The sequence below is a fragment of the Nicotiana tabacum genome, chromosome 18 (genome assembly GCF_000715075.1).
Source record: "Nicotiana tabacum cultivar K326 chromosome 18, ASM71507v2, whole genome shotgun sequence".
In the NCBI taxonomy this organism is placed as follows: Eukaryota; Viridiplantae; Streptophyta; class Magnoliopsida; order Solanales; family Solanaceae; genus Nicotiana; species Nicotiana tabacum.
In genome coordinates this window covers 113,497,580-113,524,056 of record NC_134097.1, presented here as the reverse complement: position 1 = coordinate 113,524,056, position 26,477 = coordinate 113,497,580, and the positions used below count along the sequence as shown (strand labels likewise).

Genomic DNA, 26,477 nt, shown 5'->3' with positions numbered 1-26,477 from the left:
TTTTAACTTATAGGAACTACAGGGACTGCAGAGTTGAACATACATAGGAATACAACCAGTTGGCACACTAGCTCCTTGTGCTTGCTCAGAGTATAAGAAATAAGTCTGTCTTACCTTTGGCGCTCGTCAAAACTGAACTAACGACCAATAGAAATTCCAAACATTAGCCATACCTAATAATCCCAACCATTATATTGTTTTCCCATCTTCTAATGGCTAAATTGACTAGCTAAGAAGCTAGCATTTTTCAGTGGAGAGTAAAAGAAAGTATACATACAGTACAAACGGGACATAAACCTAACTACCTTATTAAACAAAAATGTCTCAAAATGTGTCTAAATAAATGCTACATTTTCCCAGTTCTGGGACCAGCAAGAATTCAAGGAGTGCACAGAGGGTAAATATGACGTATAAAGTTAGTGGCATGTTTACAACATTGCTCATCCCTCATGTAAGGGGCATAATTAAGCTTGTGATTTTGGGGGCAAAAATAATGTGATTATAAATATATGTAGGTTGGTGTAACTTCTATTGTCACAGGCTGAGAAATGATCCATATTGTCTACTTACTTGGATTAGTGATATCTATCCAAGAACTTCTCTATCAAAACTGAAAATGTAGCAAAACCAGCACAACCTGCACACGCAGCTTTCGGTCCACCTGAAACAAAATGGGATTGTAGTTCAAATAAAAAGAGATGCTTGATAGAAATTATAAGTCAAATTGCAAACAGTCCAATTACTTGCTTCATCAGCCACATATAAGCCGTAATATAAGCAGCCCAAAACATACTTAATTCTACAGTACTATCATCAAAAGTGAAAAACCACAACACACATACACAGAGAGAGAGATGATTCCATAAGGAATCGGACAAAATTGCCAACAATATTTCCCCCATCTGGCTCAGTATACTGCAGCCTATTCCCTGAACTAGCAGAGAGGTTGTTTCCAGTAGAGAAAAGAGAGACAATATATTAGTACTATCAATAGAAAATAATTGAAATAATGACAGCAACGTAAGAACCAGATGAAAAGCACTAACAACAACCAAAAGGTAAGGCCTGACACAATGAAAAACGGGAGAATAGTGCGAACACCACATTAACCACTATCAGTCTAAGACAAAACCCTATCAAACTAGCCTCACACCTGTACAAAGTAGAAAAAAAGTGCTCAACTACTTCCTAAACTACTACCCTAATGCTTGACCTCCACACCTTCCTATCAAGGGTCATGTCCTCGGAAATCTTAAGCCACGTCATGTCCTATCACATCACCTCTCCAGTCTCCCCAATACATCTTAAGCCGCCCTCTACCTCTTCAGTCTTCTCGTACCCGCCAAGACCATCCGCTCACACCTCCTAACTGGGGCATCCGGGCTTCTCCTCCGTACGTGTCCGAACCATCTGTGGCTCGCTTCCCACATCTTGTCATCCATAGGAGCCACGCCCACCTTCTCCCGAATATCTTCATTTCTAATCTTATTCATCCTAGTGTGCTCGCACATCCACCTCAACATCCTCATTTCTGCTACTTTGATTTTGTGGATATGTGAGTGCTTAAGTGGCCAATACTCCCCATACAACATGGCCGGTCTAACCACCTCTTTATAAAACTTACCTTTGAGTAACAGAGGCACTTTCTTGTCACACAGTACTCCAGAAGCTAATCTCCATTTTATCCACCCCACCCCAATACGGCGTGTGACATCCTCGCCTTTCTCCCCGTTCCCCTGGATAACCGACCCAAGGTACTTGAACCTATATGCACCAAAATGAAAGGAAAATACAGTTAACTTGATCTTGCTAATGAGCTCTTTCCTATTCTCAAAACATCTTTAAGTCCTTTCTTTCCAAACAGTCCGCCATATGCGAGCTGGTATGGTTAGCCATGTTTTCCTTAGTTTTTTATCAATGCCCTTGATGTTCCAGCAGATAAGCAGTTCCTTCAGTGTTTTAGGCATAGACCAACTTAAATCCAAAGATATCCAAAAACACGTGCCATAGTTGAATCACCATAGGACAATGTAGGAACATACGACTATATCCTTCATTTTCTTTTTCGCACAAAAAACATATGCTGCAGCTCTGGAGTCCCCTTTTCTGTAAGTTGTCCATCGTAAGCCATGCCGCATATGAAATTATCCAAGTAAAACATGCCACTTTGTGTGGAGCCCTCGCATAATATTCTTATTTTACAAATATTTTGAGTTAAAAATTCGTGGGTCTTACGCCTGCCACGTGATCAGTAGAACACCTCACCTTGCACATCTGCCTTCTAAATGCAACTTATGATAAAGTAATGCAGTCCAATCATTTAAAAATCTTGAATTTTTGGACGCTCTCTAACTTTAAGTAGCTGAAACCTCTTTGTGGAAAAGATTCCGTTAAACATTTGATTTCGCCTTCCTTTTTTGCATGGTATGAGTTACATTCTGATGACAATGCCCCAGAAATCCCTTCTTTTACTTTCTTTTTGCTATGATACTACTCCCCTGGTTGTCTCTAAATGAATCTCACTATCCATATCACTTTATCTAGACCAAACATATATGAATCGAGTATAGATGCAAGATATAAAAATATATTTACTGAAGATCCTTTCTGTATATGTTTTGCAAGGTCAAAGTAACAAATCTTACCTCTAGCTGATAATGTGCCTCCTGTTACACACCCTGCAACTGCTGTATTTGTCATGTCATGCTTTGCCCGTGCCTATGAACATAATACAAGAGAAAAGTCAAATTTGAGTTTTAGAATATTTGAAAAGTATCCAACTCTATTTGTGAAACTGACTTCCAATTCTCTTCCTTGGTTTGAAAAAGTAAAAGGATTTTGTAAAATGAGAGCTGGAGAACATCATATGGTTATCCTCTCTAAGGATCAAAAGTACCTTCTCAACGACACATTCAGCAGCAGAGAAAACCAAACCCATAACAGCAAAAGTCTTGCAGGAACTCCAACTCCTCCTACCCATCTGCTTTGCTTGGTATACAAGTTGTTGCCTCGTTGTCATTTCCTCTTGCATTATTGGGTTATCTAGTGCCCCCAGAAACAGACCCATGAACAAACCGAGCCCCCCTCCTACAAAACAAAAACAATGTGTCAATAAATGAACCGAAGAAGTAATCCACAGCAAAGCCCATAAACATCCACAAAGATATTATTTTAAGAAAATTACCAGAAAAATATTACTCCCTCCGTTTCAATTTATGTGAACCCATTTGACTGGGCACGGAGTTTAAGAAAATAGAGAAGACTTTTGAACTTGTGGTGTAAAATAAGGCACATATATTTTGTGTGGCTATAAATCATTACATAAAGGTAAATTGTTTCCAAATAAGGAAAGGGGTCATTCTTTTTGGCACGGACCAAAAAGGAAATAAGTTCACATAAATTGAAACGGAGGGAGTATCTAATTGGATACAAATAGAAGATCTAAAAACACACTCTATTCGAAAACAATATCAGTTGACAGAAGCTGTAAGCTAGCTGGAATCAGGCTCTCTCATTCTCTCTTCCAACTAAAGGAGTAGAAGAGACTATGAGCTAGACAACCATAGCAACAGGATGAAGTTTAAAATGTCTCTTGGATTACCTCTTGAGTCTTGTAACATAGTTATGACATCAAACATAGAATTATAGTCATCCATCGTTTTCGAGGAGAACTATTGTGATCCATTATATTAAGGTATTGCCAGAATGACATTCTGGACATTCCATCCATTAAGAAAAAACACTCAACAATAAGAGACAAAAAATAATTCAACTAGGAGACAAATCCACCATGCCTTGTATAAAAACATACCCATGACTCCGCTAACAACACTGCGAACAGCACAGTTGTTCCAAATGTCTTGGCCCCTTATTTCCTCCACGGTAGGCATCCGAATAGGCTCAATCTGGGGCTTTTGAGATTCTTGAGAGCTTGAATGCGTGTCATTTGATTCACTTGCTGGATCACTCATATCAGCTCTGAAAAAAGATACGTAATTATTTTAATGGGAAAAAAAAATGAGCCCCTCATCAAAAATTTCTCCTCCCAAGAGCTAAGATTAGAGCTCACTGAAGTTGCAACATTCATGATATTTAGATAAATAGCATCATCAGCTGAACAAAAGAAAGTTATGAATCTTTCACTACTGTACCAGTTCAAAAAGAAAAAGTTACGAATCTTTTTTTAACTCATAAGTCATAACTTATCAAAAAAATGATGAATCTTTTTTCTTGATAACCGTAGTGTCCGGACCAGCTTGCGCGCACCTCAGCTAATTTCCCCTACCTCCCATCAACAACAAGTACCAGTTAACTCTGTCCACCAAGGCTTGAATAGATGGGAAGAAATCACCATGCGTTTTTTGCCTCCGCTGGGATTTGAACATGAGACCTCATAGTTCTCACCCACTTAATTGACCGCTAGGCAAAACCCTCGGATGCAAAATAAAAACGATGAATCTTTCAACCTTACAAGTTGCAATACAGTTGAAAGTTCCAGGTTTCCTAAGTTCAAACTACAAACATATCACGTAAGGTCAAAGTATGCCTAACAAGGAGAACAAACAATACAAATGGTGGAAGTGGCTTATATCCAGAGTTCTTCCACATCATGAAGAACTTAATTTTCCAGTTGATATCCTGTGTCCTTCAATCGAACACTTAATTCTTCACGTTTCATGCATATATGTGAAACATCAGGCTCGATGAATGATTCTGTCTAGTTCTTAAATCTTAATCCAGCTACATCCAATTTCTTTTTTAACTGTTCCACATCCATTAGTCTTCGTACTTTTGCTCTCTCTTTCCAATTTCCAGTTACTAGGACGTATGTTGTTGAGTCATGAGGCTGAAGGGAAATGAGATTCTCTGCTGCAAGTTTCCCGAGCTCTACATTGCTATGAACTCTGCTTGCTGCCAGGAGAATATGCCATATAATTGCACCAGCAGGAAACGGCATTCCATTGATGAGAGCCGCCGCTAAATCCAGCAAACCAGCTCGCCTATACAAGTCTACCATGAAAGAGTAGATCTCCATTGTTGGTGAAATATAAAGGTCATTAACCACCATGTCAAAATATATTGACCTTCATTGTGGTTCTGCATGGATAAAGGCAAAATAACTCCGATGAATGTTGTATTGTCCATTTCTTTCTGCATTTCCTCAAATATCATTAGTGATTTTCTGCCATAACTACATTGCGCATATCCTGGTAGCATTGAGTTCCATGACACTAAGTCTCTTTCTTGTTGTCTCATGAGAACTTCATTTGCACTTTCTATGTTCCCTATTTTAGCGTAGATAGTCACCAGGGTACTACTCCAGCATAAGGCATTACTCAACCTGATTTATTGAGTTTGCATGATATTGATTTCCTTGCTCCACTGATGCCATGGAAGGTAAACTGATTTGGCCTGAACCCACTTTTGGCTAATTTTCAGAAAATTCTTACAGCACCTTGAGGGTGTCCTCTTTGCACATAACCAGGATAACATGGCAGACCATGAAATAATGTCCTCATCAATCTCAACAAAACCTTTTCAGCCTCACCGGTGCTTCTTGTTTTCATATACGCATCTAATAGAACATTTCCTACTGTAGGTGAGCCCTGTTACTTGGTTTTTATGACTTACTTCATGTACTTGGAACAACGAATAGAGGGATGAGCTGCAAAAATAGTTGAATAAGTGAAACCATTTGATCATTGTTGCTCGCTTAAGCCCATCCCTTTTTTATTTGGCAAAATACATTGTTGCTCGCTTAAGCCCAGAATTTATTCTGCATATTTTGATAATTGTGGTGTCCGAGTAAGCTTTTGTGCACCTCGACTACACTTGCTACCTTCTACTACCACAGGTATCTAGTAACTTTGTCCATCAAAGTTTAGGCAGATAGAAAGAAATTACCTAGTACTTTTTGTCTCGAGTAACTTTGTCCATCTAAAAAACAACATTCCTAAATCTTTGCATAGTAGAGACCCATAAAAAATCTATACATAGTAAAGAACAACATAAAGGCATCATCAATTTCCCCCCTCTTAGTATAAGGAACCATGAGTGACATTCTAATATTATGGTCTAAATATTACCCAATCTTTGTAACGTGACCTTAAAGCTGCAAGTCTCATCATGTGGAACAACTTAAGTACTTCAGCATAAAGTCCATTAGACACAAGACCAGCTATTACCAGGCCATTTTCGTTCCTATTGCCATACTTCCAATACAATTGTGGCCTCTTTGACCATCCCGGACTTCAAATACAATCTGATCAATAAATTCCCAGGGATGTTATACACCTCAAAAGCACATCTGATGACCACAGTATGCACTTGAATTCCATAATTCAAATGCACGTTTATCAGCCAGACTCCAAGAACTGTAGCGAAAGTAAACGTGTTAGGCTTAACTCTTCCAACTAACATCATATGGAAAACATGTAAAGCTCAATCAACCAGCTCATTGCCCGAATAATCTGAAAGCAACAAAGTCCAAAGTCGCAACTTTCTCGTGCTCCGTCTCATCAAACACTCTCTGCCCATCTCTGCCATTGACTATTTTCATGTACATGTCTAGAAGTGAAGTCCCAACACTAACATTACCAAAATAACCAGATATTGTACAAAGGGTAAGCACTTGTTTACAAAAACTAGATCAGACAGGAGTGCACAAACCTCAATATACAAGAAAGGATAGCCCCCTCAATGAGAATTCCAGTACAATGAATAACCACAAAAAAAATTCAAACCACTTCCTTGACTCAAAAAGTTATCTTGTTCAGAGAAACCCGTTGGGAATTCCATCAAACAGGTGGTGTGTGGAGATATTTACTATTTCGCTTTTCAGTGCAGGTCCTATTTACTAGCTATCGATTTAGCTTTGCATCTTTCTTCTGGATTTCATGTTGTCCATATTTTTTCTATGATTTCTGTGGTACTACTAATATTGTCTCCTTTTGTCTTTTTGTTTTCTTGAGCCGAGGGTCTTTCAGAAACAGTCTATCTACTCCTTCGGGGTAGAGGTAAGGTTTGCATACACACTACCCTCCCCATACCCCACAATGGCATTTTAATGGGTTGTTGTTGTTGTTGTTGTTGTTGAGGTGGTGTGTGGAGATAACAGGAAAATTGAGATGATTCAGTTTGAGTTTCTTTTCCAGCTAACACATAGGCTCCTGTGGTTTCAACTACCCACTCCCTTTGCTAGCTATTAGCTCAACACTTAATTTGCAACAAATAAACACTTACCAGAACCCCATTTTCGTTATCATCAACATTAACTTTTTTTGTTCCGTCGAAAAATACAAAAGAAATATAGATCATATAACATTAGAAATTGATGAATAAATTTAAAGGCAACGAAAATAACTTACCTTTTGGTGAGTTTAGTAAAGTTGCCGCCAGTGTTTCACTTTTCAAATTTTACCTCCGCATCTGCTGGTCAAATTTATGAACAGGTTTCACATATAACAGAAAATGGGCGAATGTGAACGAAAGAGGTGGCTGGTATGGGCGGCAACCGGCGGTTGTGTAGGTTTTGTTCTCTGGCGCGTTTAAACGGGTAGCTTCAAATGCATTAAGGTTTTGGACTTTGGAGCTGATGAAGGTTGACACCAAGTAGCCACTTGTAGCATGCCTTTTTTTTTTTTCGTCTCAGAAACTATTTAAAATTTAGTCAGTTTTGACAAACTTCACGCTAAATCTCATGTTGCTACTTCTTTTTCTTTTTGTTTTATGTATACAGGTAAAACTCGGGCTTATGAGTATCTCGACTTTCCGGTGGGTCAAACGAGGCAAGGACATAATTATATGGGATCGAAATTGAAGCTGAAAAACGAGGTCCGAACGGAGAGCTCGTCACCGGGCCTGATAAGACAACACTTTCCCGAACTGAAACGAGCTTCGAGACCTCGGAAAGCACGACAACATTGCACACGACTAACAGAGGGTCGTGGTATCTACACCCCACCGGATATAACGGCGCAAATTTCGCCCGACGTCGGCAGCGGATCAGTAATTGACGAGAAAAAAGATTTTTACCTTTTTTAGAATTGTACTAGGGGTGAAACTCTCCTACTATATAAAGTAGAAGTTTCTTCTTTGATAAGACAGATTGTATCATGCATACCAAGGCAATACAAAATTATTTTTCTGCTTTCTAGCTATTGAAAAGTCTTTACTTTATTTTTATTCTTTGTTCTTTATTATTTGTTTTTTGGGGTGAAACTCTCCTACTATATAAAGTGGAAGTTTCTTCTATTTTACGCTTGTTCTTTAAGGTTTCAATTTCAGGTCAGCTTAAAAATGTCAAACTCTCAGTTTGCTCACTTGAACGTTGAGGCTGAGTCTGGCCATCATGGCAAAAACAACAATCTGGTGCCTAGCAATAAAGTGCCCCCTGCTGATCCCAATGGTGTCCCAGTCGTCGATCCAATCGACGCCAATTCACAAATTGCTATGGATGCCCACTTTCCAACTGATCCCAAAAATAGCATTCGTGGAGGCCCTCAACCAACAGTTCGAGGGACGCCCGAAGGCGAAGGTGATGGGATAATCGTGCGGCTAATCTTCGAAATGTTGCAGGCTCAATAGGCGGCGGTAGCACAGCTACAGAATCAGGGCCACCCTCTAGTTAGGGTTGAGCTCGAACGGTCCTGGGAGAATACCCGAAGAAACGACCAAACTAATGAGAGTTCGGATGAAGCTGAGCCTTGGGCCAACCCCGAGATAATGAAAATGCTTGAAGCATTGACGAAGCGGGTGGAATCCGGTGAGAAGAAAATTGAGGCCAATGACAAAAAGGTGGAGACATATAACTCCAGGGTCGACCAAATCCTAGGAGCACCCCCGATATTAAAAGGACCGGATTCTAAGAAGTTTATCCAAAAGCCTTTCCCTCCGAGCGCCGCACCGAAGCCGATCCCAAAGAGGTTTCGCATGCCAGATATTCCAAAGCAGAACGGAACCCCGGATCTAAATGAGTATGTGACCTCATATATGTGTTCCATCAAGGGGAACGACTTGGAAGACGATGAAATCGAGTCGGTATTGCTAAAGAAGTTCGGGGAAACTCTATCAAAAGGAACAATGATATGGTATCACAACTTACCCCCAAACTCTATTGATTTCATTTACTACACTTGCAGATGCCTTTGTGAAGGCTCATGTCGGGGCCATCAAAGTCGAGACTAGGAAATCGGACCTTTTCAAGGTTAAGCAAAGAGACAACGAGGTGCTCAGGGAGTTCGTATTAGGATTTCAAATGGAATGAATGGATCTGCCTCCGGTTGCGGATAATTGGGTTGTTCAGGCGTTTACTCAAGGACTTAACTTCCAAAGTTCCTTGGCTTCGCAGCAGCTAAAACAAATTAGTGGAGTACCCGACGGTAACTTGGGCCAACGTCCACAACAGGTACCAGTCGAAAATCAAAGTCAAGGATGGCCAACTCGGATCCCCCTTTAGGTCCGTTTATCCCGTTAGAACAATGACATGTCTAAGAGAGTTTTCGATCATGCACCAAGATCGATCTAATACCAGTATCAACCATACAACGAAGATCGAATGGGTAATAGGTTCGGGCATCACCCTATGAGGAATGAGAAGAGAAGCGATCGAGGGCCCAATAACCGAAGTCTGATGAGCAAAAATGGTTTCGATAGGCCGTTCGGGGCCTTTGAGGCACCAAGATTGTCGGAATACAATTTTAATGTCGATGCTACCAATATCATGTCAGCCATCAGGCGCATCAAGGATACTAAGTGGCCTCGACCATTGGAGTACGACCCTACCCAGAGAGATCCTAACTTGATGTGAAAATATCATGGCACTCATGACCACATGACCGAGGATTGCCGGCAATTAAGAGAAGAAGTTGCCCGATTTTTTAATAACGGGCACTTACGAGAATTCCTGAGTGATCAATCGAAAAACCACTTCAGAAACAGGGACGCCAACAAATAGACCGAACAAAAGGAACCTCAACACATCATCAACATGATCATTGGAGGGGTCGATGTCCCTCAAGGGCCGATGATAAAATGCACTTAAATATCCATCACAAGGGAGAAACGTATTAGAGATGATATCCCAGAGGGAACCATTTCGTTCAGCGACGAGGAGGCTGAGGGCATCATACCACATCATAATGATGCACTGGTAATATCTATATTGTCAATAGATCTTGAGTTAAACGTGTGTTGATTGATCTAGGTTGCTCGGCCAACATTATTAGATCGAGGGTCGTAGAGCAATTGGGGTTACAAGACCAAATAGTGCCGGCAGTCCGGGTGTTGAACGGATTTAACATGGCATGTAAAACCACTAAAGGGGAGATAACCCTACTAGTAAATATCACCGGTACCATCCTGGAAACAAAGTTCTATGTGATTAATCTATTCGAAAGACCATGGGTTCACAATATAAGGGTGGTACCTTCGAACTTACACCAGGCATTAAAATTCCTTACACCGGGAGGAATCAAGATGGTATACAGAGAATAGCCGGTTGCAATGGAGGCGTTCACAGTTGATGAAGTACTCCCGGTTCCCACCGTCTCGACATTAAGGAACATGGAGCCGACTAAAAAGGTTGAAGTTAAATAGCAACCACGGATGCTGGTCCCATTCGGACTGGCAGAACGAGGAGTCGACGAAGAAGACAATTACGGAGTTCTGAGGTCATTTATAACACCTGATGATATCGAAGCCACTAAATTAACGGGCGAAGAGTTGGAGCAAGTCACATTGATCGAACACATGCCAGATCAAAAGGTATACCTGGACATGGGGTTAACCCCCAAGCTCAGGAAAAAGCTCATTAATTTTATTAAAATTAACATAGCTTATTTCTCTTGGTCCCATCTTGACATGATAGGGATCCTACCGGAGGTAACCACTCATAAACTGAGTTTGGACCCGAAGTTCCACCTAGTTAAACAGAAGAGGAGACCTTAGTCTGAGGTCAAGCATGCATTTATCAAGGACGAGATATCTAAACTCCTTAAAATAGGGTCCATTCGGGAAGTCAAGTACCCAGACTCGTTAGCTAACGTAGTGATAGTAACTAAAAAGGAAAATAAGCTAAGAATGTGTGTAGATTACAAAGACTTGAACAAGGCATGCCCTAACGATTCATTTCCTTTGCCTAAGATCTATCGGATAATCGACGTGACGGTCGGGCACGAGATAGGCTTTCTCGATGCCTATTCCGGGTACAACCTAATTCGGATGGATCCGAGCAACTAAGAAAAAACTTATTTTATTACTAAATTCGGCACCTATTGTTATAATGTAATGCCATTCGGATTAAAGAATGCTGGTGCCACCTATCAATGCCTAGTAAACCGGATGCTAGTAGAACAAATAGGGAAATCAATGGAAGTTTATATTTACGACATGTTAGTTAAGTCCTTGCAAGCAGAGGACCATTTGAAACATTTGTAGGAAACCTTCGATATATTGAAGAAATACAATATAAAGCTGAACCTGGAGAAGTGTGCATTCAGGATCGGATCGGGAAAATTCCTCGGGTTCATGGTATCCAATTGGGGAATCGAGATCAATCCCGACAAAATCAAAGCCATAGAAGATATCATTGTGATGGACAACGTCAAGGCCATTCAGAGGCTAACCGACCGTATAGCCGCTCTAGGCTGGTTCATATCAAGGTCCTCTGATAAAAGCCATTAGTTCTTCTCACTGTTGAGGAAGAAGAATAATTTTTCCTGGACCTCGAAATGCCAATAGGATTTGGAAGAGCTCAAACGGTACCTATCAAGTCCACCCATGCTGCACACTTTGGAGGCAGACGGATAGTTGTACTTTTACTTGGCGGTTTTCGAGGTGTCGGTAAGTGGAGTATTAGTATGGGAAGAAGAAGGTACACAATTCCCTATTTACTATGCCAGTAAAACTCTAGGTGAGGCTAAAACAAGGTACCCTCACTGGGAAAAATTGGCGCTCGCTTTACTAAGCGCCTCCAGAAAGTTAAAACCATACTTTCAATACCACCCCATATGTGTCGTAACCTCTTACCCACTGAGGAACATCATGCACAAACTCAAACATCATGGGCTATCGAAATCATTGGGTACGATATCAAGTATCGACCCCAAACCGCCATTCAATCCTAGATTTTGGTAGACTTCATGGCTGACTTTATGCCTGCCTTAATACCCGAAATCGAAAGGGAATTACTGTTAACCTCGAGGAATACCTCGGGAGTTTGGATCCTCTTTATGGATGGTGCTTCGAATGCAAGGGGCTCCTGACTTGGCATTGTGTTGAAGCCACCTACATGCAATGTAGTTAGGCAGTCTATTAGAACTGTGAAATTGACTAACAACGAGGCCGAGTACGAGGCTATAATTAAAGGTCTTGAACTGGCTAAAACCTTGGGGCGAGGTGATCGAAGCAAAGTGTGACTCCCTTCTCGTGGTAAATCAAGTCAATGGAACGTTCGAAGTAAAATAGGAATGGATGCGAAGATACTTAGACAAGTTACAGGTAATACTGCATCAATTTAGGGAATGGACATTGCAGCACGTTCCCCGAGATTAGAATAGTAAGGCCGATGCTCTAGCTAGCTTGGGTTCATCGGTCGATGTCGACGAATTCAATTCAGGAATGCTGGTACAACTCATGAAGTCAATAATAAAAGAAGGCCACGCCAAAGTAAATTCGGCGAGTTTAACTTGGGATTGGAGGAACAAATACATAGATTACTTAAAAATCGAAAAAGTGCCTTCGGACCCCAAAGAATCGAGGGCCCTGCGTACAGAGGCTGCCAGGTTTAGCTTGGTCGAAGGGAGTTTGTTCAAAAGAATGTTTGACTGCTCGTTAGCCAGGTGCTTGGGGCCGAGAGATACCGAGTATGCCTTGAGAAAAGTTCACAAAGGCACCTGTGGGAACCATTCAGGGGCGGAGTATTTGGTTCGGAAATTAATCAGGGTCGGCTATTACTGGACCGAAATGGAGAAGGATGTGAAAGATTCGTACAAAAATCGACGATTGCCAAAGACACTCACCGATGATCGATCGATCGGGAGAAATACTCCACTCGATCTTATCCCCATGGCCATTTATTAAATGGAGAATAGGCATTGTCGGTCCCCTGCCGTGGGCACCTGGTAAGGCACAATTCGTACTACTCATGACCGATTATTTCTCGAAATGGGTCGAAGCTCAAGCGTTTGAGAAAGTCCAGGAAAAAGAAGTTATTGACTTCATCTGGGACCACATAATATGCCGATTCGGCATACCATTCGAAATCCTTTGCGATAATGGGAGACAATTCATCGGCAGCAAGGTAAATAAGTTCTTCAAAGATCACAAGATTAAGAAAATACTATCAACACCTTACCAACCTAGTGGAAACGGACAAGCAGAATCTTTGAACAAGAGCATACTTCAAAACTTGAAAAAGAGGTTGACCGATGCCAAAGGGAAATGGAAGGAAATCCTACCCAAAGTCCTGTAGGCATATCGTACAACCTCGAAGTCTAGTACCGGGGCCACCCCATTTTCATTGGTCTACAGTGCCGAAGCCTTGATACTAGTCGAAATAGGAGAACCGAGCCTCAGGTTCCAATATGCAACAGAAGAGTCGAATGGCGAAGCCATCATTACGATCCTGGAACTATTGGACGAAAGGCGGGAGGCCGCCCTGGTCCGCTTGGCCACACAGAAACAACGGATAGAAAGATATTATAACTGAAGAGCCAAACTCCGACACTTCTAAATCGGGGACTTAGTGTTGAGAAAAGTAACATTACACACCCGGAACCCGAACAATGGGAAGCTGGGACCGAATTGGGAAGGGCCATATCGAGTTGTCGGAATTATCGGTAAAGGTTCGTACAAACTCGAAGCAGGAAATGGTGTGCAACTACCGAACAACTAGAATGTGATATACTTAAAGCGGCACGACTGCTAAGGTACAGACTCAATTATTCTTTAATTATATTATTAATCGGACTAACATTTGCAGATAAATGACCAAGAATGGATATGGATGTTAGGTCTAAAAGCATGCATTGTACTCTTTTTCCCTTAAACCAATTTTGTCCCAAAATGGTTTTTTCGACAAGGTTTTTAACGAGGCAACAGTAAATGTGCTAACTTAGATTCGAAGGCCGGTCCCAAACCGGAGTCAATGGGCGTTCACTTTGCATCAACAGTATCCGAGCCCTCTCAAGCTCAATCTCGAATACTAGGGGCCATTACCCTTGGATTAACATTTTAGCAAGGGAAAATTTAGCAAGGAAAAAAAGAAAACCTTGTATGTTAGAAGCTAAGGCTCGATGGTGAGGATTCATTGCAAGGGCCAAATAGTCGTGTGAATCGTGACCACATAGTTCATTTTATCCATGATACAAGCTTTTATGCGCTTTCGATCATGTACTTTACACACTGAAATGAAAGAAAGTTCCACCTTACTGTTATGCATTTTCTTGGTCCTTCAATTTTGGATTCTAGAAGTCCATGGCCCACCCCTACTCGAGGACTATCGAGCCCATGAGCTACCCCTACTCGGGGACTGCCACCGAAGAAAGTTTGGATAACCCGGGCTACCAAATCCTGGAGGCACCAAACCTATTAGGTGGTGACCAAATACAAAAGGCCACAATCACCCTAAAAGCGGCTCGGAGACATTTGAAGCTCGTAATCAGAAAGTAAGCCTTTATTAAAACTCAAAACCTGCAAAAAGATTACCCTCGGCAAAAGTATCATCTAAAATCACTTAAGCATCTTGAAAGCTTCTGATTAGACCGAGGTCTCAAAACGTCGAACAAACAAAGTTGTATCGAGGTCGGGCTCTGTTCGGACCCCCAAAAAATGAATGACCTATAACTACATTTGATTATATGCTAATGCATTAAAAACACCATATGAATAGAAATTATAAAAAGATGATGGAAAAGTAAAGACACGATATTGCTAGAAAGGGAAAATTTCATATATATATGTATCAAAATATATTTACAAAGGCTCAACATAACAACCTCAAAACAAATGTGCATAAGGAAAGACAAAAAAAAGATGATAAGGGATCTACGCTTGATCTTCACCATCGGAATCATCCGATCCCTCAGATCCTTCAGAGCCCTCGGTATCCTCGGACTCGTAGAGCTCCTTCACCTCGGCCTCAAATATCTTCGCTTCCTCGATCTCGGCCGATAAGTCGAAGCCTCGGGCATAGATCTCTTCAAGGGTCTCCCTTCGGGACAACCGCTTCATGATTCGACCTTTGTGTTTAGGCGAATCTCAGTTGCCTCCACGTTGGCCTTGTACTGGACCAACATTTCTTCATATATATATATATATATTTCGAAGTATATTTACAAAGGCTCGACATAACAACCTCAAAACAAATGTACATAAGGAAAAACAAAAAAAAAAAGATGATAAGGCATCTACGCCTGATCTTCACCATTGGAATCATCCGATCCCTCAGATCCTTCAGAGCCCTTGGTATGCTCGAGCTCGTAGAGCTCCTTCACCTCGGCCTCAAATATCTTCGCTTCCTTGATCTTAGCTGATAAGTCGAACCCTCAGGCATAGATCTCTTCAAGGGTCTCCCTTCGGGACAGCCGCTTCATGTATTCGACCTTTGTGTTTAGGCGGATCTCGATTGCCTCCACGTTGCCTTGTACTGTGCCACCATTTCTTCATATATATTTCGAAATATATTTACAAAGGCTCGACATAACAACCTTAAAATAAATGTACATAAGGAAAGACAAAAAAAAGATGATAAGGCATCTACGCCTGATCTTCACCATCAGAATCATCTGATCCATCAGATCCTTCAAAGCCCTCGGTAACCTCGGGCTCATAGAGCTCTTTCACCTCGGTCTCAAAAATCTTCGCTTCCTCGATCTCGGTTGATAAGTCAAAGCCTCGGGCATAGATCTCTTCAAGGGTCTCCCTTCGGGACAGTCACTTCATGTATTCGACCTTTGTGTTTAGGCGGATCTCGGTTGCCTCCACATTGGCCTTGTACTGGGCCACCATTTCTTCAGCATCAGCGGAGTTTATGTCCAACTTGGACTTCAACGCCTCATATTCTCTACCGTGGGCATCCCGCTCTGCAACAACCGAGCTCAGTTGTGCTCGAAGACCATCATTCAACTGAGACCATTTGTCAGCCTTGTCTTTCTCCATGTGGAGTTGGTTCTCCACCGATGCTAGCTCCTCCATCGCATCTTCCTTCTCTGAGGCCGATTAGTCCATCCTGCCCTTCCATACTTCGATCTAGGCCTTGACCTCGTCCATCTCGACCCGCAGCTGGTCGATCAATCCATCTTCTATTAAACTCGCAAAGTCATGTTGTTAGTAATCATGACTACTTACTCGTTCTTATCTTTAAAGACCTTTATCTTTCTAACCAGGTCGGCATGATCCCGTTTTAGGGTCGAGGCTTCCTTTCAAGTTTTTTTTAGCTCGGGTTAGAGAATTGGGAAGTGCCTCATCCTATTGCTCACATAGAAGTTTATACATGTCTGTCTTACGGACCTACTCCTTGAGCTCGCACTCGAGTTGGCTGGTTTTCAAGCGGTGCCAAAGAAAACTCGCATGGTGAAGCACTGAAGCCTGTAAAGCAATGGAACTGAGTAAGAGACATCGAAGGAAAACTTAATATAAGGGGAGTTTAAAGGTGTTAGAGCCTTACCCGGTTCAATGCCTATTGTGCCTCTTTGAAGAGACTCGACGTGCCCACATCATTCATCTTTGTCTGGTCCTCCACGGTCATCAGGCATCAGAGATAGCTGGCTATGCCTACTAGAGCAGACATGACTCGGGCATTCTCCAGGACTGTCAGAACAACCGTCCTCTTGCTCGGGGTCCACGCTTAGTGTGGGAAATTGCTTCACCAATCTCAAGCTCGAACTCAGCCCCCCAGCTCCCGAGGACACGTCCTTCTTCGGGACCTCCAAGTGACCCAGCCCGGAGAAATATTCCAGTTTGGACATATCCATGTCAATGAAGAAGGAGTGGAGAGGGTCTTCGTCACCTTGTGCTCCTTCACTTGATTTTTCTTTGCCGGCTTGGGCCTCTTCGAGAATGGACCCGGTATAGGAGGGTGTCTCGATGATATCGATCACTGAGGTTGCCTCCTTTAGGATAGGAACAGTCTCTCAGGAGGTCACATCCTTCATATTCACTTCGGCCTCTCGAACCAGAAGGGGATGAGCCTCGTTGTTGCACGATAGGGGTCAATCTGTGGGCAATAAAGATATCGTCTTCTTCGGACTCGTCCTTGAGCCGGTAAGGAAAGTCAAGGTCCAGTAACCTTGACTTGGTATTCTCCTTGGGATTACGAACTCTGGTGGCCGCCCTCTTTTTTATTTTTGCCTCGGGGTTCGGGGAACCTGAGGACTTTCTCTTTTTCTTCTCCTCCTCCTCCTTTGAGGCAGCCCCGATCTGTCCTATATTGGAGGGATCAACGGATAAGGATATATCCTCGTCCCCTTCCAGCGGCCTAAGTTCGGTAGTCTTAGGCAAACCTATGAAGGAAAGAGAAAAGGTCAGGATTATGTAAGTTTGGGGCATAGTAATAACAATTCAAAGGAGAACCTTACAATGAGAATGAGCATCTCATCTTTCCTTTGAAAGTTTGCACCACACATGCTTAAAGTATGACATCTGCTTACAGATGCCTTCAATCCACTCCTTGAGCCGGGAGGACCACATTGGGAACCCGAGCAACAGCTTCATGACCACAAATATTGATAATAAGAAAGGAAATAAAGGAAAATTGACACTTAAGGAGAGATTGAACTTACAAGATGCATTCCACTTCTTGAGAAATGGAAGGAACTCGGGAGGGATCAACTCTCCAGTCTTTACCCGAACAAAAGTGCCCCTGCCAGCCTCGATCCCGATCCTCGTCAATGCTCGAAAAAGGGACCTTGCTGGCCTGATGGACGAGCTTGATTAGTCCCCCTTGAAAAGTTCGAGAACTGTACAGACGAGGTAGGTGGTTGAGGGTGAACCGAGAAGATTCGGTGTTGTTCACAAAATAATGTATGATGATCACGATCCTCTAAAGAGATAGGTGGATTTGCTTGTGGCACACTCGTATCTCTTATAAAAATCCAAAACTATTGGGTCTACCGAGCCCAACATGAAGAGGTAAATATAAACACTAATATACCCCTCCACATGGGTAGTAATATCATCCTTAGGCTCGGGTATTACCAAATCCTTGCCCTCCCATTTACAGTCCTCTCGGACTATGGGAAGGGTATCTTCGGTAATGGAGCATATATATCTCCATGCTCCTTCACCTCGATCTTGTTTGGCTGAGGCCTTCTCGACCTTAAAGTCATCCCCGATTGAATAGCCCCCGGGTATAAAGCTTTTTATGGGGGGTTCTAGGGCCGCTTCACCACCTCGGGAGCAGTCACCTCAGCATCTGTGGCCAGGTGTGAAGATGAAGAGGCAACCTTCTGAGGAACTGATTTGGAAGTCTTAGCCATCATGATCTAGAAAGTGTGAAGATTTGAAGAAAAAGTATGAAGATTTGAAGGAAAAGTATAAAGATTGGAGGGAGGAACAAGTATGAAGGTTGAAAAAAAGAGTATGAAGGTAGAAGGTAGGATGAAGATCTGGGTAAAAGCCAAAAAACACTTATGAAGAATTGAAGGTCAAAGATGAAAACTTGAAAGAGTTGATAGCCGCTAGAGAATCCGAAGGTCGAAGCAAGGATCGGAAAGTAGAAGAAGTACAAAGGGTCGAAGCTTTTATAGGAGAAAATATAATTAATACGCGATGTTTCACATTCGGAGGTGACTAGCCGATGATTGACATGTGTACGAAGCCAGAGCGACGTGACTGATGGGACGTTTTGGCTTATTTATCATCTCGGTTGTGACGTACAAAGGAAGGAACCAGGGTTCGTCTATCGTTTCGGCGAACCTACTCTTTGGGAAACGAGGGAACCATTTGTATACGAGTAAAACTGGGGGCTAATGAGCATCACGATTTCCCGGTGGGTTAAACGAAGCAAGGACATGACTACATGGGATCGGAAGGAAGATTTCTCGTACTAAGGCCCAAATGGAGAGCTCATCACAGGGCCTGATTGTCGCGCCCTTTTTTTTTCTCGCAAAATCGAGTTTCGACATTTTTACAACTCCTTTTGAGAGAGTAGGGAAAAGGAATTGGTTGTTAGAGTCGCCACCTAACGGATTAAGGTGCGTTAGGGCACATATAACAAATAACTCAGATTATACCAGTTTGTATCTCTAGAGATCGGGTAAAGGCTCAAACTACCTTGAAGAGAAGGTGTTAGGAACCCCTCGAGGTCCACAATGGTGGGTCACGACCGAACTTAAATTATGCGAATTAGTCTAAGGAAGTGAATAAACTATTTAATAAGGATGAGGGGGGGTCCTAAAATTTTTAGCCTATAGGATCGCCCCGTGTAACATAAATAATACTTCGTAACTCCCCTAAGATGGGGGTGTTACTCATATTATCCAGTGGGCACAGACTATCATCTCCTGCTACTCGATTACTATCTTTGAGTTTTTACCTAAAGCGCTCTAATTGATTCTAACTCGTGTCCTATGCGTGCACTACCCGTCCCTTACCTAAGGTCCTAGAGGCATTGGGACCTCTATTTAGGAAGGTCCTACACTAGGCCTAAGGTTCTCAAAATTGTAAAATACTAGGCGACAAGCAAAACAATTAGCACTTTTCAAATAAAGACAGCTATGGGCTCGCGTTAATCCTCCGCATGTAAATAGCAAATGCACGCAACTGATTTAGCGGGCTTTATTAATCTTGGAGTCCGATGGGCAGGATATTTATGTGATGAACATGCGAGCAGTAGCATGTAGAGTCAGTTCTTAATGCGAGTGTTAGAGCTTACATATATTTGCCTACTGATTTTAATTTGGTGCAATATCTAGGCGTTTCATGCGTCAATGAATAACACTAAATCACAATCTTAAGTCCAGAATTATTGTTCAATCCTATAGGCATGTTGTCTAAGTGATTGACAGCGATAATCGAATTCCGAATCAGCTAATATAATCCTATAGGCATGACTTCTACGAGTGTGATGATTATTACCCTATAGGCATGATTTCTAGGTTTGAACTGGTTTTAATCCTATAGACATGATTTCTATCATTGAACTGACTTTAATCCTATAGGCATGATTTCTAACATTGAGCTAATTTTAATCTTGTAGGCATAAATTCTAACATTGAGCAGTATACGAGCAGGAATTTATACACATTGAGCCATAAAACAATTAAGCCAAATATTGATCCTATAGGCATGATTGCTAACACACATTTATTGGACAAATTGATATAAGACAGGATTCTCAACAAATCATAACGCAATCCTATAGGTAGGATCTCTAGTATATAAACATAACATAGGACTTATAAGCATGATATGAAATAGCACAAATGAGATCCTATAGGCAGGATTTCTACCCGATTTAGCAAATGAAAATAAGAAACCCTTCTCGATTTTACTAAATACTCCAGAGTTGTTTGTTACAAAATTATTACAAACCAGATTAATGAATGAATTACATAATAATGAAATAAGCTATAGAGAGCCTACAACAGGCCAAATACACCGGGGGAAACCCAGGCCTTCAAACCATAGCAGCTCCAAGGCTCACTTTCACAGGTACAAAACGATTATACATAGAATCCAGATCTCTAGTGTGTCAAAGTTTCCAAGGGCTTCAAGAGTCCAGGGCAATGCTCAGACTAGAGGACCAAATACTCAGAAATAGTTCAAAGGAGGTTAGGAACCAAACCCCAGTGTGTCAGAGTTCACAGGAGTCTTACATGGACCCCGAGTAGTGCTCACACTAGGGAGGTGAAGGATAGAACCTAAATGACCTAAGAATAAGAGTTTAAAGGTAGCACCATATAAAAGGAGACAATGGTAAAGGATAAATGTTAAAATAAATTTGATTTTAGGAAAAATCCATTATAACAGAGCTTAAGACATATAATACATATGCAGAATTGTATTAAGAAGACAAATTGGCAAGATTTGCAAAGTTGTTTATGCACAGTACCTAATGAGTTAAAGTCTGAAAGGCCTAATTAGGCTAAGTATACATGCTAACATTTAAGACAACTCTGTTCAATCATAGAAAACATTTAGAGAATGTATTAAGGAAAATAGTCAGATAATCATATGGATCCAAATGGATGCAAAACACATTAGAAGGCAAGTTATCAAGGCACATGAATGATAGAGAAAGGTTTAATAACAATACAGGTTTGTAAAGGTTCAGGACTGGTTGACTGATGAACATACTAGTATTATCCTAAAGATGCTAAGTTTAGGATAATTTCATAACTAGCAAAATAACATGCATGAAACAAGTTGGAAGGTATTAAGTTAACCTCTAAGAGGATTCATATTATTAAAAAATAATCAATCTCAGAACTAACAATATCAATTATAGGACAGTTAGGCAAGAAAACAAGAAATACACCACAATAGTCGAGAGCCCAGAATTACTTGGCCTTGGCTTTCAGCCGGCCAAGACCAGAAGCAAACGAGATATCAAAGAGAATACAGAACTAAAATCCTAAGTTTTTTTTACTGAGAGTGTATTGATTCCAGTCTATCCTAAAGGGGGAAATGAGAGGGGTTTATATAGCCTTAGACTAGAGTGCGCAAACATGGAAATAATCAATCAAATTATTTAAGGAAAACTCAGAATATTATTAAGAAAACTCAAAAATAACAGTAATCAAACAGGTCTGGGAACAACAAAGGCAAGTAGCCATAGACAGAATCAGTAAGAGAAGCGAAATAAGAAACCCTAATTTTAAGGGTAAGTATAGTTAGTCGGAATAATCAAAGGGAAATCAAAATGATATGCACATAGACAGATATAGGAAATATTGAAGAAAAATGTTAATAAAAAATAAGAACCCTTTAATAGATCTGAGCCCTAATTTAGGGCCAATAATTTAGGCGAAATAGTATCATGAAAATAGAAGGCAGATATACAGGAAGGTTAAGATACTCAACCAAAATAGGACCAAAACAAATCTTAGCAAGATCTTAGCCCTAATTTAGGACAAATAAATTAGGCAAAAATTTTAACGGAAAAACACAAAGAAATAGATATGCAAGAACATAAAAGAGTTTTTAAACAAAAAATGATAAAAAATATAAACAGATCTATAAAAGATCTAAACCCTAGCATTTAGGGTAAATGAGAATAGAGAAAATCTCAGAGATTCGTACATAGATTCGTACATAGAGAGAGGGAAGACGAACACAGATGAGAAAAGGGGAGGATTCGAACCAGATTTGGTCCGAAAATAGAGAGATTAGCTTGTCATGTTAGGCAAGCTGCTAAACAATACCATAATCGAGTAGCCAGTAGTGAGATAAGATCAATAGAGTAAGTAAATCCCCGATTGATTCCATATCTGGTTGGAATCGAAAGAGATTATGAGTGACAACGCTAGGGTTTCAGAAGAGGAGGAGAGGAGAGAGTTTGAGGATGGCGTTTGGAGGGAATGGGGAGTTTGGGTTAGGGTAGGTAAATTAAAAAGGGTGCGATGAATGTGGGCCGTTGATCTTAAGAGATCAACGACCGGGATTGAAGGAAGGGGTTTGGGTCGGGTATAAAACGGGTATTGGGTTAGGGGGATTATTTGGTTTGGGTTGGGGCGGACAGGCTAGGATTTTGAGTAGTTGGGCTGGGGTAATTGGGTTAGGTCCGAAAATGATTAAGGAAGAGGGGCTATTATTTAAATACCCAATTAAATTAGTAAAATAATTCGTAAAAATAATAAATAAAATAGTAAAAATATTATTTGTGCATAAAAATAGTTAACAATAATTATTTATTACTGTAAAAGCATAAAAAGCTATTTTTTTACATAAAATAAAGTAATCATAAGTATATAAGGGCTATTATTGCAAAATATACAATTTTAGCCTAAAGATGCAAATATAATTATAATAAATACATCAAAAATATTTAAGGCTTAATATGGATATAAATGATGAATTTAGATGATAAGATCATCATAAAAATGATTTGTGATGCAATTAATGATTATTTATACAATAAAATATGGGAATAAATTGATTAAAAAATCTTTTAAAACTATGAAAAAATTAGGAAAAATACTTGATGATGCTCATGCACTATTTTGAAAGTATATATGCATATTTGAAATATATGAGGAAAAAATTGGAGATCAACACTGATAAGACAACACTTTCCCGAACCTAGAACAAGCTCCAAGACCTCGGAAAGCACGACAAAAGTTGCACATGACTAACAGAAAGCCATGATATCTGCACCCCACTGGATATCACGGCGCAAATTTTGCCCGATGTTGGAAGCGAATTGGTAATTGATGAGAAAGAGGATTTTTACCTTTTTTTTTTTAGAATTGTACTAGGGGTGAAACTCTCCTACTATATAAAGGGAAAGTTTTTTCTTTGATAGGACAGATTGTAATACGCATACCAGGGCAATACAAAATTATTTTTCTTCTTTCTAGCTACTGATAAGTCTTTACTTTATTTTTGTTCTTTGTTTTTTAGCTTCGAACCCAAGACCCAACCGAGGGCAGAAACTATTGCCCAATCCGAGTTCAAGCTAAGCCATAACGTTACGACTTGTTTGATTATTCATTGCGTCTTTAGTTCATTTATCTAGCGTTCTTGATTATTTGTGTTGAATCAAACCTTATATCTTTAAAACCGCGTATAAATTCAATTGTTATCCATTTTAGAGGTAAACATTTTTCAAACCTTTGGGTATGAAGTTAAGCTTTATCAATCAATTTTGGCAAACTTCAAATTGAATCTCCTCGAGCTTCTTCTTTTTCTTCTTCTTCAAAACTTTGTGTCGTAGTTGGGCTTTTATCAAAGCTCTATAACTTCATATCCAAAAGTTTGAGTTTGAAAGTCAATTCTCAAATTAAGACTTACAGGTCAGAGATCTTAAGTTAGGCTTTGGCAGAGCCCAACTTCAAAAATGTTTCTTTACCCCTTGCATCTTCATCTTTTCGAAAGCCCAGACCGTTCTTCTGGATCCGAAGTTTTAAATTGAGGAATTTACATAGAATACAACCCTTTAAAGACTTATTTATATTCTCTACAACTACTTTTACAAAATTACTTTAGTACAATTTATTCTAAAATCTCCCCTTTTTAATTAAATTATGTATAACTTTTCATATTAAAATCTCTCCCTTTAGATTCCATCCCACTTAAGAGATATCTCTTTCAGATTCTCTCTCACCTAAAGTATCTATCACTATCAATTTCCCCATAAATTTCGCCAGTAAAAGATATTCTAGTATATCACAAGCATCTATCCCCCTTTTCTTTGTCCCATATATTTTGTGTAGGTCAAAAATCATTGCTAAGAAAATCATGGACAGTGGTGGTAGAGACAATGTTCGGATTGAAGAAATTTCAGAATCATCTGTCGAAAGAATTAATTTTTTGTCAATATCCCATAGTTTTGGTGCACCAACATCGCATATGAGTCATCACCCTCGTTATAATTATCAACAAGTTGCATCCGGCAAAAAAAGAAAGATAAAGGGATATCTGAAAAAGCACGACAGAGATGAATCTGTGAAGAAAAATTAATCTTTTGTCTTACCCATTGTGTTCTTTTTCTTCATCTTTTTTCCCTTTTGTTTTTAGTAAATTCAATCAATTATTAAATAGATAAAAGTTGATATTTTTGAATTTATTTTTCTGATAAGTTCCCGTGGTTCAATACTTTTATTTAAAAGTGATAATATTGAATCATGTGGTATCAAGGATTAAGGGCAAAATACCAAAATATTTATGTTTGAATTTGGTATAATATATATAGATATTTTTATATGCTTACCGTATACAAAGAAAGATCAAATATTAGCATAATATTCTGTCAGGACCCAAAATCAATTGTCATGATGGCGCCTATCGTTGTCACGATCCTAAACTCGGACCCGGTCGTGATGGCGCCTCTTGTGAAGACAAGGCTAGCCGATACATTTTCATTTCAATTTTAAGCAATTTAAAATAATAAGCATTAAGTCTTAAACATCATAATAATAAATCCCAAAATAATAAGCAATGAACATTACGATTTGCGGAAATAAAACCCAACACAGCCCGATACCGAGGTGTTACTAGTCATGAGCCTCTATCAATATACTACAATTCTTTAATGTCTATAAACTATTACAGAATAACCGAAAGAGAAAGAAATGAGATAAAGGGGGAGAAACACGGGACTGCAGACGCCAAGCAGCTACCTCGTGAACTCCGAAATCTGCCGGGAGCTCTCAACCCTCGCTAGCAGGATCAGCAATGCCTGAATCTGCACACGGGGTGTAGGGAGTAAAGTTAGTACTCCAACTCAGTGAGTAATAATCATAAATAAAGACTGAGAAGTACGAAATCACGTAAGGTACATAGCAGGCTATAAGGAAGCAGTAAAAGCCAGTAAAAACAGTGAAGCAATAAAGATGTGTAAAGTCACTCAGTTCAGCTTAAACTTCATAAAATACCTTTTTAACAATTAAGCCAGTAAATGACAGGCAAACATGAAAGATAAACACATAAAGGATCGCCCCTTGGTCACAATGTCAACAAATCCGTCCCTCGGGCAATATCTCAGAAACAAAACCAGCCCCTCGGGCTATATCTCACATCACAATGGCTACCCACGCTCATTGAGGGTGTGCAGACTCCTGGAGGGGCCTCTTACGGCCCAAGCGCAATATCAAGTCATCTCGTGGCATCATCACTAGGATCTCGGCCTCATATCAACAAGCCACCTCGTGGCGTATAAATCTCAGGCCCTCGGCCTCATAATCATAATCAGGTGTTTCCTTACAATATAGGCCCTAGGCCTTACTCAGTCAAAATTCTCACAAGCCACTGGGGCAATAGTAAAACATGGTGCTCAACCCAAAATATTATGGAAGTGTTAAAGCAGAGTAGACATGGCTGAGTTATGAAAACAGTAGAATTTAACGTGACTGAGTAAAGTATAAAGTCAAATAGTGAGGAAATATCAATAGAAAACACCTAAGGGTTCAAATAGTTGGCACGAGGCCCAAATATGGCATTCAGCTCAAAACATAATAATAGCAAATAGTTTTCAGTCAAATACGCGGTAAAACAATTATTCGGGATGGACTAATTCACAATCCCCAATAGTGCACGACCCCACGCTCTTCATCTAGCGTGTGCGTCACCTTAATATAGCACAACGATTTACAATCCGGGGTTTCATAACCTCAGGACAGCATTTACAATCATTACTCACCTCTACCCGGTCCAAATCTCTAGCTCATGATGCCTTTGCCCCTTGAATCGGCCTCCGGATGCTCCAAATCTAACCAAAATCAGTGCAAAACCATCAAAATATGCTAAGGGAACAAAACCTATTCGAAAGAAATCAAATTACAACACAAATCCCGAAATTGGCCAAACCCGACCCTTGG

General features: G+C 40.4%; 1 protein-coding gene and 2 pseudogenes across 1 annotated transcript; all 3 read right to left on the bottom strand.

Moving 5' to 3' along the window:
- Positions 1-287: 287 nt before the first annotated feature.
- On the bottom strand, positions 288-7,508 carry LOC107806109 (mitochondrial import inner membrane translocase subunit TIM22-4). Its single transcript, XM_016630220.2, has 5 exons — positions 7,368-7,508; positions 3,812-3,978; positions 2,897-3,087; positions 2,646-2,718; positions 288-661 (listed from the first exon to the last, which is right to left on the bottom strand). Exons 2-5 carry the CDS (start codon positions 3,969-3,971, stop codon positions 576-578), a joined length of 510 nt encoding a protein of 169 aa, XP_016485706.1. The 5' UTR covers positions 3,972-3,978; positions 7,368-7,508; the 3' UTR covers positions 288-575.
- Positions 4,440-5,937, bottom strand: LOC142172642 (pentatricopeptide repeat-containing protein At2g27610-like; annotated as a pseudogene).
- LOC142172641 (pentatricopeptide repeat-containing protein At2g27610-like) lies at positions 5,828-7,317 on the bottom strand (annotated as a pseudogene).
- Positions 7,509-26,477: the final 18,969 nt, after the last annotated feature.

Excerpts from the sequence above, each read along its gene's own strand:
- LOC107806109 (XM_016630220.2), bottom strand. The coding sequence starts at position 3,971 with ATGAGTGATCCAGCAAGTGAATCAAATGACACGCATTCAAGCTCTCAA. Across the intron at positions 3,088-3,811 it reads TGTTGTTAGCGGAGTCATGG|GAGGGGGGCTCGGTTTGTTC; the intron begins GTATGTTTTTAT and ends TTTGTTTTGTAG. Across the intron at positions 662-2,645 it reads AGGCACATTATCAGCTAGAG|GTGGACCGAAAGCTGCGTGT; the intron begins GTAAGATTTGTT and ends ATTTTGTTTCAG.